The following is a 20,512-nucleotide window of genomic DNA, read 5'->3' on the forward strand; positions in this document are numbered from 1 at the left end:
CAAGTGCAGTGAAGTGTGCACAGGAGGAGTAGGAGTACAAACCCATCCAAATATTCTGGCACATAAAATGCATTTCTGATACAATGTTTCTGTGGAAGATTAGGTCAATCATGACTGTCTGGTATGGTGGAGGTACCATGGCATAAATTAAATCTAGAAGGGGAAAGCAAAACAGCACTTACTAATTTTTCCCCCTGAAAAGCTAACACACAGTACCAGCAAAGTGCTTTAAACCACTTTGACTTACTCTGCTCTAGCCCAATACATGCAGTCATTAGCAAGGCTCAGTGCTCAACAGCACTTGGTTATGCCCCTTGTTAATGCATTGCTTGCACTTGTCTTGCACCTGCCCAGAGTAGCTAATTTAGAAAACGGAGAAAGATAAAAAAATATGTTCAGTGCCTAAAGAAAGGCAACTTTGCAATCACTAACAACCAAAAAACAACAGGGTTGGTGCATGATCTTGCACAAAATATTTATATTGGTACACAAGCATCCCACATGAATCTGATACTTACCCATATTTGTTAACAGGTAAAAAACATTATTAACAGCATGTTTGCAAGTAGGGTTGAAAACAGGTTGTGTGCAAGAGGATGGAGTCAATGTTGAGCAAACTAGTTGGTAATGACTTTTATTATATACAATAAAAGTATATTATGTAAAGACATTGTATTACTGCATATTGCCTGATAGGAATGACACACACACCCTTATTAGATCAGGCAAAACATACTAACCTGAAAAAAGCATTCATTCTTATCAAATATACTAAGAGAGCTAAGTTTATCATAGGAATAATTAGAAAAGCAAATAGAGAGGTAAGAGCAAAAAATATTTCCAGCCTGTATTATTCTATTTACAAACAGCATTTGCGAGGGGTATTCCTACTTAATTTAAAAAGTATGCTTATTAATCTGAGATTAATTCAGTATGGTGATGAACATGAATAATATAACAAAACCCTTTTAAACTTTTCTGTATTCATCTCCTCATGTGTTGCATTTGGGACAGGCAACATACTGGGCCAATATTTAAATGACCCCCCAAATGGCTAAATGGTATTTTTTTTAGTTACAGGAATTGAATGTTTAGTAGCACAGTGTGATTTTTTTAATCTCCATTTATCACAGAATATGCTGATTTTGAAGGGACCCACATGGATCATCGAGTCCAACTCCCCGCCCTGCACAGCACCATTTCCAAGAGTCACACCATGTGCCCAAGAGCACTGTCCAAACGCTTCCTGAACTCTGTCAGGCTGGTGCTGTGGCCACTTCCCAGGGAGCCTGTTCCAGTACCCAGCCACACTCTGGGTGAAGAACCTTTTTCTAATATCCAACCTAAACCTCCCCTGACACAGCTTCAGGCCATTCCCCGGGGTCAATTAGTGCTATAATTGTTGAGGATGTCTTCATTGCATAAGCAGCTGTAAATCAAGCTTCCCACAGTGTTGGCAGAGCCCTTGGGATCCCTCAAAGCCAGGTGAGCAATGGAAAGAACTGTCTCCCAGGCTGGAGAGGGCTCTCCAGAGCAGCACAGTCTGGGGTCAGCGAGCCTCCCCTTTGCCTATCCAGCTCCCACAGGAAGGAGCAGGAGCCCTCTGGATCACCCAGCCCCGCTCTGTGCCGCTGGGCACACCCCAAGGCTCGGCCAGAGCCCCCCTCCTGCCACACACATCAATCCAAAGCCATGGCAGACCATGCAGTTGGTAAAGCATTTGGCTGAGCAGACACAATAGCTTGACTTTTCCCCTCTTGCTTTCCCAAGCCTTACTTTGGTCAGAGCAGTCCTCTACCTGACGCACACCACCAGCAGTACTGATCCTGCCAAAGGGATAATAAAATCAGAGATCGCCTTTAAAGAAATGCAGGGTTTAAAGATGGCAGCTGGAAGGTCAGCACTGGAGAGCTCTTGAATCCCAGCACAGTGTCATCTCTGCTCTCCAGAACTGGGTATTCCAGCCAATGTCAGCACACGTGGGAAGGCAAAAGCATTGAAGGCAGTGGTCCTGTGCCATGAGCTACCAAAGTGACCCTCCATCTCCAGCCTTACCTCAGGAAAATGGCATTTACAGCCACAGCACACAAGCCTGGTTACACACAACTCCCTGTGTGGGCTGACACACAGCAGAACAGAGTTCTTGCATCCAAATCTGACATCTCATCATATATTTTTTCATATATCTTTTCCTGTTTTGCTTGAAAGAATTATGACGTCATAGTGTGGTGTGAAAGAGTTAAAATTTGGTATTGACGAAGGATAGAGGAGAAAAAAACCCAGGCTGTCATGCAGAAAGCAATTCCAAACATCTCAAAATAAATGCATAAGTTTTATCATAACCTGTTTGGGTTTTCCCCCAATAAAGGAAAGTCTGAAGGAAAAAGACGATGCATTTTCGTTTTTTTGGATCTTTTTTATTCAAAAGTTTTCAAAGAAATAAAACAGAAAAAGCTAACAATCTAATCAAATTTACAGTTCAAAAATGTCTTTTGGCGTTTAACAACAAGTCCTAGGAAACAAAACTACAGAGTTATCTTGAACCGGACAAATAAGTTACCACTGGCAAGTTTGTGGCACTAGTAAAACAAAAATAAAAAATTAACTCTCTTGATCATATAGATATCTCTATGAAAATCTTTTTTTTTTTTCAATCTGTACAAAAGGTCTTTCTTCATAAATTAATTTTTTATAATTTAATGGCTGTCTACTATGTGATGTTTAAGTAACTGATTATTTCTTTATGTACAGAGGTTAAATTTCCCAAATCTTACCCAGACAATGAGTATGGCACTTAGTTCAGACATTTCTGGCAGCAACTCTTCCCTCCCTCTAACAGAGCTATCATACTGCAGTTTTTAATTAATGCAAAAATAGCAACTAGTGAGAGATCCAGGTTTGGAAAGTTACCAAATACAGGCAAGGTGCTGCAGGAAGTCTGGACTTTTACAAAGCAGTAATATTCCAGGGAGCATAGAACCAATAATACCACAACTTTTTAAAAAAAGAAAAAACAAAAACACATCTCTTATGACTATGCATTTCACTAGAATCTACACTTCTCAGAGCAGCAATTTACTTTTGAAACTATGAAATGTCACCGACATCTATACTCCAATACTCACACAAAATTTAAAAACTAAAAAATACTTGAAAGAAACAACTGCTTAGCCCTAGCTCCCGAGCTAGGATGATTTGGTCTGTGGAAACAGGGAGGGCCAGCAACCTGTCCCAATACAAAAGGAAATAAACTTTGAGGTAGATAACTGATCATATACAGCTGACCAGAGAAGTACACAGTTTTGGAAGACAACTTAATTTATCATTCAATTTAAAACATATGCAATTGTAATAAAAAGCTTTAGTAGCAGTGAATTATCTAATATGTGAAGTACAAATAACTGTGTATTTATGAATCAGGAATTTCATAGTTTCAAAATTGGTTTTCTTTACACTTAACACTTGTAGTGATGATGTAAAGTGTGGCACTGCTTGGATCCAAGTCTTCCTTCATGCTTTTGTGTCCATACATCAATTAAAATTATAAAACCTAAATGCAAATGTACAAAAAAGGCACATTCTCTTAACCGCAAACTGGTCCGGCAAAAATAAAGAGTACAGAAGACGCAATGCTGAGACAAATCAGAATTATTGGTTACTGGCTCTTTGTTCTTTGGTAAAGTTACCTTTTAAAAGTGCCAAGTCTTTTTATTTTTATTTACCTACTATAGAGAGCTAGTACCCAATCAATTATGTTTCTATGTAAATCTCAGCATATGTTTGAAAACGAGTCCTTTAGCTTTTGCCATTTTGCTGTAATAGCAACTTTTCTGTTTGCTACCTCTCAGCACAATCCTCATCCTAAAGCACTATCATTAGTATAAAGGAAGGACAAAAACATTCGGTGATATCTCCACCCCAAACTCCCTACTCTACCTATGCTAAAACTAGAACATCAAGTTAGTTTCTGAAAAAAGGCAAAAAAAGATTTTACATTGCATCATACAGCAGAGTTCCTAAGTCATTCAAACTACCAGAGGGAACTATTGGCATATGGCCTTACAAACAATTTATACTATTAAAATTTCCCCAGTCAGAAAATGTGTTTCACACAAAACATTTTTTCCCCTCTTGCATTTCACTACCTTACATATTATGTGAAAAAATCATTAAAAACACTTACTACACATTAAAAAAGCCAAATTTTCAGCAATTTTTATTGACTACCTTTAAAAGCCCTATGCTGCTGTTTTACAAGGCATAATAGACCAGCTCATTTGGTCAAAGCATTCTACACCATTAGTTTGGACTACTTACTGAAACAGCTACAGCATTGAAAGATTTAAGGCAAATTGGAATTTATAGAAAAGGATAAGACACTTCACACTACATTAAAAGAAAAACAGAAAGCTAAGAGACCAGACACTATAACTGCAACACTGCACTAAAGCAACACTCACACACTGCAAGCACAGAACATCATTTTAGATGTTTTACTATTTTAAACTTCAGAAAATCCATTTCATACAAAAAAAAAAAAAAAAGATAAAAAGAAACAAACAAAATAAAAATAAACCAAAACACAAATTCTGTCATGCACGTGAATAAGTCTTCGTGGTCATCTGTGCATACCCAGAAATTTGAAGGTTTTTTTTTTTTGCGTCATAACACTTGATAAAAACTTTTTTTTTTTACTAAAATAAACCTGTTCATGGGAACAGCTACTAGATGAATTTAAGGTTTTTCTTATGCACCTTATAGAACTTATAGCAAAAATAGTTTTAGTTGATTTCATTATAAATAACATTTTCAAGAACCTGTGCAAAACTGTCAATAATTCCTAAAGCACAATTGATCAGTAAAATCCATGATTGTTTCAGCCTTTGCACCCTTCTCCAGGCCAGGTCAACACTGGACATCTGTAACACAGAAAGGTCAGAGCTAGAGCACAGTTACAATCACACACCTTTTTTCTAACGTAGCTGTCCACAAAACAAACTAATTTCCTATTTTAGACAGCTGTGAGAAGACTAAATGAATCTGAGTATAAACTCGGGAAGTAACACAGACAGCACTGCAGGCGCTTGGCCCTTCCCAGGACAAGGCTCTCCACCGGGACAGAGCCCGTGCTGCGTTTCCCCCTCTCTCCCTAACAACTGCTGAGCACACAGAGCTCCATGGGGCACCGTGAGGCTGCACTCAAAGCTCTTCCCTTCTTTGCTGTTCTGTTGTTGTTGTTCCTTTTAACTGACCAAAAGTGGTTGAATGTGCTACTCTTGTGCCATCTCCAAGGCTCTGGAAAAGGAACAATAACTTTCTTTTGGTGCAGCCTCAACGAGGCTACGTACGACAGCAGAGACAGACACAGCTACTGCGCCTCCCTGATGGTAATACTGAACAGCAAGTCAGGGCTCATCAAATTTGAAGGCAGACTTCTTAATGTACTGGCTTATGTTGCCACATGGGTTTAAAAAAATACCCAGCTAATGACATGGAAGTTTAGACCATTTTTTAATTTTTCAAAGCAAGGCAAAGTTTGGTATTTTAAGGCTTGTACATTTGTAGGTGCATATAAAACAGGTTTGGGGTTTTTTTTTCAAGTCCTTTTGACTATTTTTCACATAGGAGCAACTTTTTGAAAAGAAGCTATAAAGTTATTAAATGTAGCTGCCAGAGGAAAACACTGTATTTCTGATTGACTGCATCCACTCATGCAAATGTGCTAGTTGTAATTTACCCCTCAAATTATGGGAATATGGTTACTGACTTTCAGTAGGACATTCCCAAAAGTGCTGCATGTGCATTTAGAAAGAAGTTTCAGCTTGACAACAGTGACAAAGCCACAACAATCAAGAGACTGCAGTGTTCCCTGTATTTAGGGCACGAAAAAACTGTTGATTCCCTCCCCTTCACCTGTCTGAAACAAGACAAGTGCCAGCACGTTCCAGGGACAGAAATACCAAATGCCATGCTCTGAGGCTGAAATCAGCTGGGTAATATTAACCTTCCCCATGTGCCCACTGCTACAGGCTCTGCTGACACAGATTTCACTTGCTCCCACTGCATATAAATACAGGTAACAGTGCCTCTCTGAAGAATAAAATAAGTGAAGAACTGACTTACAGCAAACACACAGAATTGCTCACAGAGCTTGGAATTCTACAAAGAGTCATCAATACAAAAATGTGTCTCAGATGACAACAACAACTCATCCTTTCAGGAGACTTAAGGCTGTTCCTCCTGCCTGGCCTCAGTCTATGGGGAAAGATACTGACAGGCTGGGAGAGAGAGGCAGGATGGGGATGTGACATGCAGGATTACGCTTCGCTGGCTACCACAGATCTCTGTTGGTAAGGAGGTTTTACATGCCCACAGGGAAGACTTAAGGCAAAACAAACAATTCCGTGAAAAGCGGTTAACACCAGGCAACAGCCTTGGCATGGGAAACGTGCAGGAGTCATGATCTTAACACCAGGAGATGGATAACGAGAAGAGCCTGTGGCTTTGCTTTCTGCCTGCCCTGGAAGCAAATCAAGGATGTGGGCTTCCTCTAGAAGCCAGCATTTGGCCCGACTACAGGAATAACACAGGTCACATGCTGTGCTACGCAGGCTCTGCCGTCGGTTGGATTTGCCAAGTTTCCCCATTGGTTTGTTTCTATCTTTCCACATAAGAATCTCTTATGCCAGTAATGGGGATGAGAGCACTGCTGTCAAACAGCACAGCTGACCTGCAGGATCAAAGCTAATGCCAAAATGTGTGTTTTGTTGGATCAATACGTTTTAGAGAGATATCACACAATGGTAGCACATAACTGATTTTGATTTTTCAGTATCAAATAAATGCCACAAGGGCTGAAGAAAAGCCCTTCTAACATGGCCTCCAGCACATTATTGCAGATGAATGGAATTTTTCAGTGTGAGGTCTTAGAAAATGTGATGTAAAAAATTATGTAGCCAAGTTGCCTGGCTTACAAAGCACTAAAAAAAAAGAGAGAAAAAAAAAAAGACTAGTACTAAATTCCAGAACTCTAAAACATAGATCATGGAAAAGGGAACAGTTAGTGCAAGTAGCATTCTTAGGACGGAAATGTACAGAAAGTAAAGCAATTTTGTATTAAGTAAGTTCAGGTAAAACTAATGATTTGCTAGTAAAAAAGGCCATGCAAACAGAACCAGAGGAAACCTGGAGTACGAAAGTAAAACTCTGGAATTAAAGCCAAATGAGGACTTGGATTAAAAACAAATTGACAAAACTCTGCACCAAACCGCTTTTTTTCTAGAAAAAAGGATGAGCAGGGAAGTCTTCAGGAGAAAAGGACAGCAAGGATTTCTACCAGACTGCCTCCCTGCCTGTGGTCTGTAAGTCAGCCACCAAGCTGCTTCTAATCTTACATGTACCACAAAACTAGGCATGATATGTCTATCAGTACAGTTCCCTTTAGCATTTTGATTCTTGTATTTTTGCATTAATTCATTATTGTTCTGTATACAGCACGCTGCTAAAATGAACAAATTAAAATCCAACATAATCCAGTTATGGTATAGAGAAATTATTAAAACAATATTACTCAGAATTCATTAATTCATTTCTGGATCCCAGGTTTTCTTCCCTGGCTTTTGACTCTGGCCAAGTTCAAATCAGCTTCACTGTCCCCAGATAGTATCATCAGTATTATTTATATGACATTAAAAAAAAAGTTCAATACAGAGTACTGTAAATTATGAAATAAAGCATCTTTGAATTCACATCTTTGATGAGACAGGATGAGCCCCTACCTCACAGTTACTTATTTTGCTGATACGTATATGGAGAATGGTCACTGGATGTCTCTACTGTAACCTGTTGCTGACCACTGGCTTCCTGCAAATAAAAAGGAAGACAAGCCATGAGACACAAAATCAAGCAGCATTACCTGCAATCTTTATTTCCATTTAACTCATGCAATTAACGGTCTTCAAATCTAAAATCTTCATCACATTTCTCAAGTGAGGTATTCTAAATCTGAGGTGTTAACTTTACCTCGATGAATATTTCAGCAAACACGAATTAAATGATCATGCAAACTTTGTACTTCCTCAAATGCTTTTATGATAATGAAAAAAAAAAAACCTCAAACTTTTGACATTATACAAATAAACAGCGAGAGGAAATAACTGCTAGAATATTTTCTATCTGTAGATGTAAATGAGCATTCTGTCCCTCTCCTTTTGAAGGGGAGGGAGAAGAATGATATCTACTTACCACACAAACACTATAAGTACTGTGATGGAGTTGGCACTAGGCAACACAAAGAATTGTAGATGGGACTTTGCACCAGGCCCCCCAGAAACCAGGCAATTAATTCAGCTGAGAGTGCTCTGGCAGACAGAGCAATCAGGTAATTACCAAAATAACTTCTCTGATCCACATGGGCAGATGCACCAAAATGAATCAAACAAATTCTGGAGTTTCTGGATAAACAGACTTTGAAATGAAATGTTTTTTTTCTTACAGGCTCTGGAAGAGACTGTATGGCACTCATTTTGAATACATGAGCTGCAGCATGCCTTGTCTAGCTCCTCTGTTAAAGTAGTACTGACCTATGAAAGGCTGTAAGGTAAGCCAAAGTAGTAGATAAATTATTTGGCTTACTTATGATATGTTCTCCAATGAAAGAAATAAATTCCTGTTCGATGGAGAGATTTATTAGACAAACATGCACAGTATCCTGAGATGCCAGGGTCAAATCAGGATGCTTTGCAAAAAGCTACAATCAAGGTCTGCTGGCAGATAATTTTGTACACAGGTAAACTAAGTGAAAGATCAAAACTACAATACATTCCCTGGCTTGTTACTATTGGAGTTATGTTTGACAAAACACAGGGTTTGCCTGAGCTATGCTCATAGAGCAGATTGCTCTGAGTATGTATTACCATAAGTACAGGTAATTCTTTAATTGAGAATAATGAAATTTCATAGTTTTAATACATGTGGCATTCACAGTACATTCACAGTTACAATATTTGCCTCTGAGCACTCATTTTCCTAGAAAAAAAATTGTATTAATATTTCTCATCTCTGGTCTTTTATAAAATATACTGACCTCAACAGGAACTGCTGCTGTCTGGACATGTGTGTACTGGGGGATGTAGGCTCCTTGCATAGCTGTTGTGGCTGGCATGTACTAGAAAAACAGAGACCATTACAGTGAGTGAAAGCCCAATATAAAAGTATTCAAAATACCTGTCATGGTATTGCTTAACAGATATTGACTGCTTCCCTAAAGCAATATACATGAGAGAAAGACTTTTGTGTCTGAAATCAATAGGCTTTTCAGAAAAGTCATTTATCTATTTTGAGAAAATTTAAATTTAGACTTCAAAGACTATGTAAAGGACTTTTCCTTCTCTGTTAACCTCAGTCACCATATTTTCTTTCTTTTAACCCCATCTGATTTGAAAAGAAGGGTCTTGAAGTTTAGAGGCAAGTCTGAATCTCTTCTGATTTAACTTCTGTTCCACACTTCAAGAGATTAGAGTTGCAGAAAGGAATATAAAGAGTAAAACCAAGTATTTTTAACATTTTGGATGCAACCCTGAAGTTACCTCCTGGATGCCTTTCATTTGTTTTGGTCTATTTTTATTTACTAATTTCCAATTTCTGATCAGCTAATCGACTGAAGCTGCTGAATATAATTTTAAAATGGAGACAGTTCCTAATAATTTACTAGACATAAAATGACTTATAGGATTACTTTTTCCCACATGCAAGCTGCACAGGGATACTGTGATCTACATCTGTTATTTTCTACTTGGTAAGTTCTATTTGGTATCAAATTGCTACATACTGTTCCAGTACTGCCTAATGAAAGGTGACTCATCTGCTGTGTCAGAGGGCTTATCATCGATGCAGGCTGTAGTGACATGGTGTGGTCCATGGAGGGAGTCAGAACAGCACCCTGTTAAAACAGAGAAACAAAGAAATGGTTGCAGCACTCAGATTTAATTTTTGATTTGAGAGTCTAAGTATGGGCTGTCCTTCTGAGGGGATGTACCACAAGAACTGTCCTTAATCCCAGGCACTGAGTCGAAAAACAAGGCTGGGGCATTCTGAATATTTTATTTGAGCATCTGTAGATGCTCAAGGTAGAAGACCTGCTTTGACTTCCTGTTGGACATTCAACTGATGTGCAATACACTTGAGAGACCTGCTCAAAATGCTTTGGAAAATATGAGTTTAACCAGATGCTGACTTGAAAGCAAAAATTTGCACAAGTTACCTGGTACAGATTCACTTAGCTTAAGCTCTGGAATTTCATGCTTCAGGAAGAAACTTTTATCTCATCTTTAGGAATAGCAGCTTTGGAGGAGGAACATTTGAGTTCCTACCCATCACACATGATGTTCACACACAAGACAGCCTTCTTAGTGGCTGCTTTCATTAGCACACACATTTCAAAAGAGTGACTTAGCAATGCTGATTCTTTGTCTAAATACCAGCTGCTCTTGATGACATTTCTATTGCTTATGTACCATTTTGTTAGGTTCATAAAAATTATACTCTAAACTTCTAAACACTTGAGATTGCTAAATGTGGACAGCACACAGGTTTTCAGAGTTAACTGAAATGGAAGATTACAAAGAAATTTCATTTTACCAATCATGTTCCATAAAAACACATTCCCAAATACTTTGTATGACTTATGCTTGCAGAAGGTGCTGATGAAAATTAATGGAGGCTCAAAATGAACAGAAATAATTGCAGTGTACTGAAAGCAAGTATTTTGAATCAATAACTAATCCTTAAAATGAAAAAAAAAGAAAAAAAAAAAAAAAAGAAGTACGGAATATACTTGGAAAAACAACCATGTGATCAGTGTAGATGAAATGAGTCACAGGCACATCAAACACTGAAAGAATTTCCTGTCTGTAGACTGCAGGCTTCTCTGAAAAGCAAATGAGCAAGACAGCACCTGTCTTTGCACAGGCCAAAACTGAACTTCAGTCTAGAATCTAGGTCTTTATTTTCAACTGTGAAATCTCATCTTGTGTACCTGTGAAACTAACACACCTAAACTAATACACCATTATAACATATCAACTTTTGTCTTTCACAGCATTATTTGCAGGATGTTGTTTTATGAAAATCTGTATTGCTAGAGAAGGAAGTTAAAACCTACTGTGTGTATGTGTATTTAACATCAAAAACCCCAAATACAACAACAATTAAGTGTGTGAGAGGATGTTCTGTTCAACATCACCTTCTCTACATGCCCAAGAAGAAAATGTTCTGCCAAGAAGACTTACATTCTATAATATGCATGGAGAGGTTAATTAAAGTCCATATCCTTTCTGCATCTGGAAACAGACCTGTTTGCTAACTATGGGAGTGCATGTATTGAAGTGCCTCTTATTATTAGTAATGCTCATCTCAAGAAACCCAGTAGGTCTCAGATGTAATGGTATTTAATTGGCAAATGACACAGACAAGAAGCAAAATATCGCAGGAGAGCAGAGATTAGAATGCCTGACAGTCTGGTGCAGATGCCACAGCCAGAAGTGTAGGGAGACCAGCGTTACTCATGAGTGCTGAAGCCAGAACAAGCTATGCAGGTTTTCTCTAATGAGTGCCCATAATGTCATTCATATCACTACATCCATCTGTCTTTCACAAATTATCCAGTCTGAACTATTGTAGACCTATTCTAAAACACTGGGTCTCCAATTTCAGCTCCTGAAAGGTAGACAGTATGTAAAGCATTTGGCATTTGCAAAGTGCTATCCATTTCAAGTAAAATAAAATAAAACAAAAAAACCCCAACAACACTAAGTTTCCTCTTGGAAGTCTTCTCTAATGGTGCTCATCACACTGATACGCTGAAGGTAGCTTTCTTTTTTTTTCCCTAATAAAATGAGGGCCCATTTCAGGTTACTGTCTTTGTTTCACTTTTCATTTTGATCCATGGAAGTAATTGGGCAGGAATTGGCATACTTCCTGTGGTTTAAAGTATGTAAAGTGATTATATAATAAATAAACACAACAATGGAGAAACATAAAAACTTACTGGGTGCTGCATTATATATGGTTGAGGCTGCATCCAAGAAGGACTCTGAACCTAGAACAAAATTGGCACTTTATTTTTCATTTTACACATTACTCCAACTTAGATATAGTAATAACTTAAATAATGTTAACATGCCTCCTCCCTTATTTATTGACTTTTTAAGCCAATTAGTCCCTCTGTGGAACAACATTGATTCCTATGAAAAATATGTTCATCGTAACCTGTAAATCAGAGACAAGATTTGGAGACCATATATCACATACACCTTTCAGAACAGAAGACAATGTTTTTAGTGCAGGTTTCAGAAACTATCATGTACAGTGAAAGGGGTCAAATAGATGAATGGCAGATTTCTGCTACGTTGAAAAAGGAAGCTCCTTCTGTCTCAGAAATTCATTTGTGGGAAAGTAATTGGGACCTCAGAAAGTATAGCACCATTTGCCTTCTAGTGTGATCTGATTAAAATAAATTATTGTATTTTCACAACTGAAAAAACAAATCAGGAATTCTGCTGTAATCTTGTTCCAGAAAAAAGAAGATTTAGGAGTACTGTTCTCTGAGACATTGTGGTGTGTTATTCCCAAAGCACAGGAAGAGGAGGAGGTTCTGATGAGAGTCCCTGCTCCTGCAACAAGAATATTTTCTCTCCAAAATAGGTGATGGCCCCAATACTTCAATTGCAGTAGAATGCCTAACTTTGCATGGCAAAGTGAAATATAAAAAGGGAGAGTAAAGGTTACGTTGTTATCCTGGTGAAAAAGAGCTGGTTGCAACAGCTCTCCGAAAAAGTGTGCAAGAAATACTAAAGGTAAGGACAAAAATGTTTCCTCCCCACCTGGTGTAGGTGTGTTGGGCAAGGCTGGAATCTGACCTGCACTGCACACAGAGCAGGCTCACCACTGCTGCTGGACATTTAAAGCCTTTTAAATGCCTCAGCCATCATCCCCAGAGTCCTGTGAACAGGACAGGTAAACACACAGCCTTGAAAAAAATCCAGGTGAGGCATTTTCTGGAAGATGGAAATATTTCTTGCCTCCTTTTGGTACTTAGTTTCAAACCAGAGTTGGGTTTTGTCTTTTTTTTGTTTTTCAGTCAGGAAAAGAGCAAACAGGAGTTCAAAAATGGAATGGAAAAGACTGGAACACTCCCTTTCCTCAGGCGATATCTTAATGGCAAAAATACCGGTACAGCCTGACTAAAGCTTTGGCTAATCTGCACTATGATAGTAACTGGCTCAGTGCAGTCATTTGGGTATTTGGGGTTGCAGGAACAAACACTAGCCAAAACTTTATTAAATTTGTTTACCTGAATAAGAATAAATCTTAGCAGCAGGTTATACCATGCCACAAAGAAAAAAAAAACAAAACCTTTGCTTGTGTGATACGTCCTGTTGTGTAGAAGACAGAAAGCTGCAGGTTTCAGTGAGAAGGGATCAGTAATGAAGATGTGACTAATACTCAAATTGTGAAACTCTTCTGGCCACGAACCTCCTTCCTCCCCATTACAGAATACTTCAATTTAATTTTCAATTCCAATTACTGTGTCACTTCAAGCATAATGATATTAATAACTCCATCCACAATAATTTAAGCTCCATGCCATGTATATTGAAATACTGGTAACTACATTTCTGGAAACATAATGGATTGTGGTCTGTCTATCTCAATAAGCCCAAAAAATAATACCATATTGCTAAGTAGTATGTTTCCATGCCAACTTCCAATTTTTACTTGGATTCTGAATATCAGAGAGTCTTATATTGATAAATAATTTATATTTTAATAAAGAATAGCAGTTAATTTTACTGAAATATTTTCCTGGGTAAGAACTTACTGTAATTTCTGAGGTAATGCAGTAGCAAGCAGAATGATTCAGTACACTGAAAAATACAGTCTAGCACTGTCTGCTGAGAGTAAACATTGTGTTGCATGTTACCTCAGAAATTAATATTAAAATAATCCAGCTGCCTTTCACGGCACAGAACACAGTTTAACTCCTACACAATACTTTGCTTGTGCAAGATGGCATTAGATCTCCAGACTAATATTAGACAATTCTTCCTCATACTCCTCACTTGGAATTGAAGGCTACATGGACATTTCTGCAGGAGGCAGTTGATGAAATGGCCCACAGTGCCTCTGTCAGCCTTCTTCCTCCTCCTTGCACACCCATTCACACACAGAGCACATCAGAAAGCTCAGCATGTCTGCCTCACTAGAAAGCAAACAGCCTCTTCTTCCCCTGAAACACAGAGGGTAAGAATTCTCTAAATGTAATTAGTTTGGGTTATTTATGACCTGAATCGCTGCTGCTCACTTCATCTATGTGTTAAACAGTAAAATGCCAAAAAAGCCCATCATTTAGAGTACACTGCCATAATTGGCATGTCTCAAGTAGTAATTCCAGAGAACACATCTGAGACTTCCACACTAGTTGTATTTAAAGCAAGTTGTTTGTAATCTGAAATGTACGATGCCCTAAAATTGAGGACTCCTAAGAGATCTATATCAAAGTGCTAAAACTGTTCCATATAATTTCCCAGTGTGTTGAGTTGTATATCAATATCCCTTATGAGGATTCAAGATGGCACCTATCAAAATCCCTCTTCAGAAAGCTTTGGACCAAAAATGTCCACAATTTATATTTTAATTTATCATTCAGAATAAAGTAGCCTTTGGTTTAGAAATACTGTCCTAGGCTATTAAATGCTTTACTCCTAATACAAAAACACTGAATTTGAATACTAAAGTAATTTGAACTCGGAGCTCTTTTTTTCAAATTTCCATCTCTAATGCCAAGAATGTTTCTGTATCCTTCTTAGTACAACTACATAAGATACTGTGTGGGGCTTTCTGAGAAAAAAAAAAAAACACCAGAGAAAAGCTCAAAATGCATGAAAAAACACCTTTAAAAATGAATTTAATTAATCCAATAAGGCTTTAAATAAAGAATAATTACTTCAGATATACTGATGACATTAAAAGAATTTGACTGAGAGAAAATGAAAAATCTCCCGTGAAATGCAGAAGTGGCTACAAATCCCTCAGCCACCAGCACAAGTCGGAGACTTGGTTTTGCAAGACACCAGGGTCTCATTAAAGCACTGTGCTTCCTGAAACACACACTCAGGTTTTCAGGCTGTCACTTCCATGCTGTACAGTGCAAGGAGGCCACTTCATTAAAATGTAGCATTATTGGAGACCTCATAAAGCCAGATGTAACAATTGATAAATAAACATAAGCTCCAATGAACCATTTCAGCTACCAAGCTCTAAATACAAACCTGGTATGTAGAAACTGGAGAAGCAATATATGGCGTAATAGATGTCTGAGTGATCATTCTGTTTGCTGTAATACTGTAGGGTGATGGATAAAATCTAGAAAATGCAGAAATATTTATTAAATGCTAGTTTAGTGCATTTTTCATAATGCAAACATTTTTTTTTATTTGTATGCCATTACTCAACATACCCATTCTGTAAAGCAGCTGTGGTTGGATCATATGTGAGTGTCATTCCAGCCTTTAAAAAAAAAGTGGAAAAGAGAGAGTGGACAAAATTAATTTTAATTGTAAATTACTTCTCTTATTCTTTCTTTAGTTGTCTCATTTTTCACTAAAAATTTGTATTGAAATAATTTATTACCAAAACTTAGGGAAAGTTTAATTGACAGAAGTAATTATACAGTGAAGCAAATCAGCAATATTTTTTGTGAATACAAGTTTCCATGTTCCAATTATGAGGAACAAAACGCAATCTATTAAACACCTGGCTAAAAGTACATGTGTGTCTGAGATTCAGGGCATGCAGATGATTATGTTAGGGTGTTGCCTACAATATATGACCTATAAGACTGAATGGGGAGTGCAGTTTTTCAGAAGGCACATTTGAATTTTCCTGTGTAATATAAATGAAGTGTCTAAGCTTGCTAGCCACAGTAAGTCTACGAAACTATTATCTTGAACATTAAAGTTTAAAACAACTGTTGACTAAAAATAATAATGCTACATGGCACTGGTATACCATTTTAATCTTGTGAAAGTGATGTGCATTTTAGTGTTGCATAGATCAAAGGATTATTTCTGCATGTAAGCACAGTTATGTTTCTGGTAGTTTAATAATATGAGAAAGCTGAAGTTTATATTACGAGCAAGTTGAAGGAGATTTTATTGTTCACTTCAATGAGATAGGACTCGGCATTTCAAATTTTGCCTTTTCTCCTCAGAAGAAAGACATGGTTAAATATTTTTTTTATAGAGACACAAACTGTCAGGTGAGAGTTGCTTGCACATTTTTAATATGCCAAAGACCCAAGCCAAGAAGTCTCAATGCCTATCATTTTCCTAAGTATTCATTATTGCACACCCACACTAAAGCTTGAAGGGAGGACTTACAAGTCTCACCTCGCCTTCTCTGTGCCATGCTCTTCCATTCTGTATGTATTTATTCTGATTCTGCCTCTTCTTCTGTCCTCCATCAGCAAACTTGCACAATAAAGGTTCTGCAGGAACTGAGAAGAAAGAAGAAAAATAGTTGAAGTAGCATTGATACAGAGGTGTTCAACTCTCCAAATGAGGTATGGTTTTAAGTTTTATTCCAAATATGACACTTCAATAACACAGAGCTGTACTACACCATCAACAGCTGCTCAGCATAGCACAAAGACAGCTGCCACACGCAGAGCATCTGGAATGCCTTATCAATTTGATTTTAAACTACTGCTGTAAAACCTGCTGGAAGGAAACATGGTCTGCATATCCTGAGTATGTGTCTCTTGGTCTGGATTCAACAAGAACTGCCATCTGAATTCTGAGCTTTGTCTCTTTGGAAGTATAACTAAGGAAAATGGAGAAAAAAGCTAGCCAGAGGTCTGTAATACATTCTCCCCACCCGTTGGAGGTATCAGTAATGTCCCAAGACTTACAGTGTTTTACTCATCCAGAAGAGGCACCTTTATGTCCTGAGGCCTTGCATCGAGAAAATGCCACAATTGTCCATTCCCATTTTATCTCTGCTCTATAAAGAACACCCAATGCAACCAGAAATTCTGCAAGATTGTCCTTTTGGGGTTTTTTTGCATACTGTCATGAAACAGCATCACCATACTTTATTATTTTTTCTCGTTATTGTTATTTTTGTTTTTCCTAACATAATCCTGATCATGACTTCAATTTTTAATGTCAGAATTGAAGCAATGAAAAGGTTTGCATAGCATTCCTTCTTTCCCTGTTCTTAGTTTCCACATTTCCAAGTACCTATGGCTGAAGCACAGCTCTGCTGCATCACACCACACCCTCCCTAATCACAGGGTGGAAGCGCTGTTATGACTTGGATGTCAACGCTTCTCTGCCAATAATTCCTGGCACATGAGCTGTCTAAGCTTTACCATGACACTCCTCCAGTCACTCTCTGTTTGGAAACACCTTCATGAGACATGGCTGGACCTGAAAACATACAAGTTTCCAAATGCAGCGTAAACACATGGGGTGGGAAGGCCACCTGCAAAAAAACAACCCTAAGAAAAATTTTCAACAAAATCTATTAATATAACCATGGTGAGTGCTGATGTCTCTTCACCCTGTCTGCATTTGCAAAAGATGATCGGTACTGAAAACCTCAGGGATGCGTAACCTCACAAAGAGCTTGACTTTTAAAACTTTGGCACAAAACAAATATTAATGGACCAGTCATCCCTGGCTTTGGAGGTCACACCTAAAACACTAGCTCTGTTTCTACTGGAAAAATATCCACTTCCTGCATGACACATCTTGTGACAGCCTTCTCTATAAAAAAGGAGACAGAACTGGTGTGTGGTTCCCTGTCTCATCTCCAGCACTGACCACACAGGTCAGAGACCTGGACCTCTCCTACCTGGGTGCTGTTACACAGAATGTCAGACTATAACATTAAACATGACAACCGAATAAATTTAAAATGTATTATCCTTCAGAGAATGGTAATTAAAACCCTATAATCATAAAATAAACTAGGAAAAGGTTAGGCTAATGACACTGGAAAAATATAGGAGACCCATGGATGATGGAGTAAATGAGCAAGGAAATAGCAGAAACTTAAAAGTAGGAGACAAACTGGAAAATATTGTCTTCAAAACCTTGTATTTCTGAGGGGATTTCTGGCATTACCAAAACTGAGTTTTGCTTTGGGCTCTTCTATTATGAGCAACTTCTGTTTCAACGTATTTGGAGCAAAAAGGTACTATATCAATACGGTGATGGATGATTTGATGCTGCTTTATAAAAGCCATATCTAATAACCTTGGCCATAGCACACAGCATTTTAGTCCGCATACAGTTCTGCTGAAATAATAGGAGGTAATCTCAGAATATGTTAGCCAATATGGCTGAATTTCTCGGGTTCTGGTCTGAAACAATTTTGATTGGTTTTACACAGTGTGGAAACCAGAAATCCATTCCCTGAGAGAGGAGGTCCAAATACTGAAGTTAATGGCCTTAAATGAAAAAAAAAGCTCTTCCCCAAGTTGAATATCTTTGTCTACTTTTACATTATCTAAAAAAAAAAAAATCTAGTTTTGTGAGGAGCATATGTGACTTCCAAAATATGCACTATAAAATTTTGGATGAAAAATCAAAATTTAATTTCAAAATTCAATTTCTCTGGCAGGAGAACAGTACAGAAAGACATCAGAAAAAGATTTTTGGCCCTGACATTCTGTATCATAGCCTCACAGGTAGTAAATGCTTTATTTAAAGCTGCATTATGCTTTCATTAAAAATCCCTACAATGAATTATAAAAAACTTTTTTGAAAGCCTAATTTGTGCTTGCATTTCCCATCATTGTCTCAACGTAAAGATCTTTTCTTAAAAAAAAAGAAAAAGCAGAGTAAACCTGTCCAACTTTTTGAATAAAATGTTCATAAAAACCTATTTTAAGAATAAATCTGAATTTTTTGTCAGTTGATAACTCAAACCAGCTACATTTTAGATGACTAAACATCTTCTGTATTGCATTGTAAAAATTTTCTGACAAATTTAAAGAGGAAGAAAAAATGGAGTCAGAATTATCCACATGTACAGGATTTTGCATACATAATATCCAAAACCTGCATCAATGAAGAAACCCAAACATTTTAAAAGCTATCAATTTGTGACCTACTAGAGGTTAGTGCTCCATCTTCCTGAATACAGATCCAGCCATGGGAACTCTTGTTTCTCTGACCTTCCACCTTCCTTTCCTCCTCACTGCACCCATCAAAGGTGCCAAACGCTGGGAACGCTCCAACTCACACTGAAAAAACCCCATGCAGACCATCTATTTAATACAGCACTCCTGTGAGCAGGCTGCACAGCATTTGCCTTCCCTGATTCTGCTTCAAGATCTGAATGCTGACAGTGGGGACAGCTCCAGTGGGAAGCCCAACTGCAATTTTTGGCTGCTCTTCCATACACATGACCTGAAAAACACCGTGTTCATTCCTGCACCACCACAATGACTGACGGTCACCAGAGGGAGGCTCATGAGAAACAGATAAACCTTCCTGCGTTCATCTCGACCTACTGATCTCCCTCCTACCAAAGAAGGAACATAAACCTTACTCTCCTCAAAATTAAATCTGAACCTTATTTCCTAAGCTTACTTTTTCTCACAGTTTTCACAAATATGCAACGCATTCTCTCTCTTGCATATAAGTGCATGCATGTGACAGATACATATTTGAACAAAAGCTCTCACAAGTCCCACAGATTAGTTAAGCAATCTTTTGTAGTACAGGAAGGAAGGGAGAGTCATTTTTATTGTTTAATTGCTGGGAACTATGCAGGCCCAATGATGAAGCAGATCATTAATCATTCAGTGACTTGTATGTATGTGCAAGACAAAGGCAGAGTACAAATATTCAGAGTTGCATTCACAGCTGAGAGGTACCTGATGTAAAAGGCTACAACTTACAGTGGAGTTAAGCTTTTGCAGCTAGGACACCACGTTTCACATGCCCACTCTTCTGACAGCCAATGCAAACCAGCACTGCCAGGGGTTTGCAGGTGCCTGTGGAGCTGCAGCTACTGAGGGGATCTGGAACCACGAGCTTTCCTGGCCTTCACCATCAGGTCAGGGCTTTAGAACCTGGCTGTGGAAAGTGCTGACCATCTCTTCCTGCCCTGAATCACTCTCTTCTAGGGCTAGTGTTTTTATGGAAGAGAGATGTGAATGTAATATTAGTCCAGTAAATTCTTCCTTGCTGTAGACACTTTGCACACGTCTGTACCTTAGAATTCAGTTTGTCTTTGTTCAGTGTCTACCCAAATTTGTACCAGGTGATACTGATAAATGCAAAAACAAAACTGATGTTCTTTGTTGGACCTTGAGTTTGCACCCTTGACTTCACATGGCTAATTTTATCAACTTTTCAATAAACCCTACTTTCAGTTACTGAAAAATATAACAAAATAGTTTAAAAATTCTTTAATACAGTTTTCAGTTAAACTGCAT

General features: G+C 38.0%; 1 protein-coding gene across 3 annotated transcripts in view; it reads right to left on the reverse strand.

The window, feature by feature from the left end:
• Nucleotides 1–2,633: 2,633 nt before the first annotated feature.
• The window catches only part of RBMS1 (RNA binding motif single stranded interacting protein 1), a 142,488-nt gene continuing 124,609 nt past the window's right edge, over nt 2,634–20,512 (reverse strand). For 2 of the 3 annotated variants that reach the window (XM_041472957.1, XM_041472959.1), the window contains exons 7-14: nt 16,440–16,555; nt 15,518–15,567; nt 15,330–15,423; nt 12,047–12,097; nt 9,830–9,940; nt 9,086–9,166; nt 7,779–7,863; nt 2,634–4,919 (exon numbers count right to left, since the gene is read on the reverse strand). In XM_041472957.1, coding sequence (XP_041328891.1) covers nt 7,786–7,863; nt 9,086–9,166; nt 9,830–9,940; nt 12,047–12,097; nt 15,330–15,423; nt 15,518–15,567; nt 16,440–16,555 — 581 coding nt within the window. In that variant the 3' untranslated portion in view covers nt 2,634–4,919; nt 7,779–7,785. The remainder of the gene's footprint in view (nt 4,920–7,778; nt 7,864–9,085; nt 9,167–9,829; nt 9,941–12,046; nt 12,098–15,329; nt 15,424–15,517; nt 15,568–16,439; nt 16,556–20,512) is intronic. The other variant, XM_041472958.1, reaches the window with a different exon arrangement.

This window comes from Pyrgilauda ruficollis, unplaced genomic scaffold (assembly GCF_017590135.1).
Source record: "Pyrgilauda ruficollis isolate IOZ18807 unplaced genomic scaffold, ASM1759013v1 scaffold3, whole genome shotgun sequence".
Classification (NCBI taxonomy): domain Eukaryota; kingdom Metazoa; phylum Chordata; class Aves; order Passeriformes; family Passeridae; genus Pyrgilauda; species Pyrgilauda ruficollis.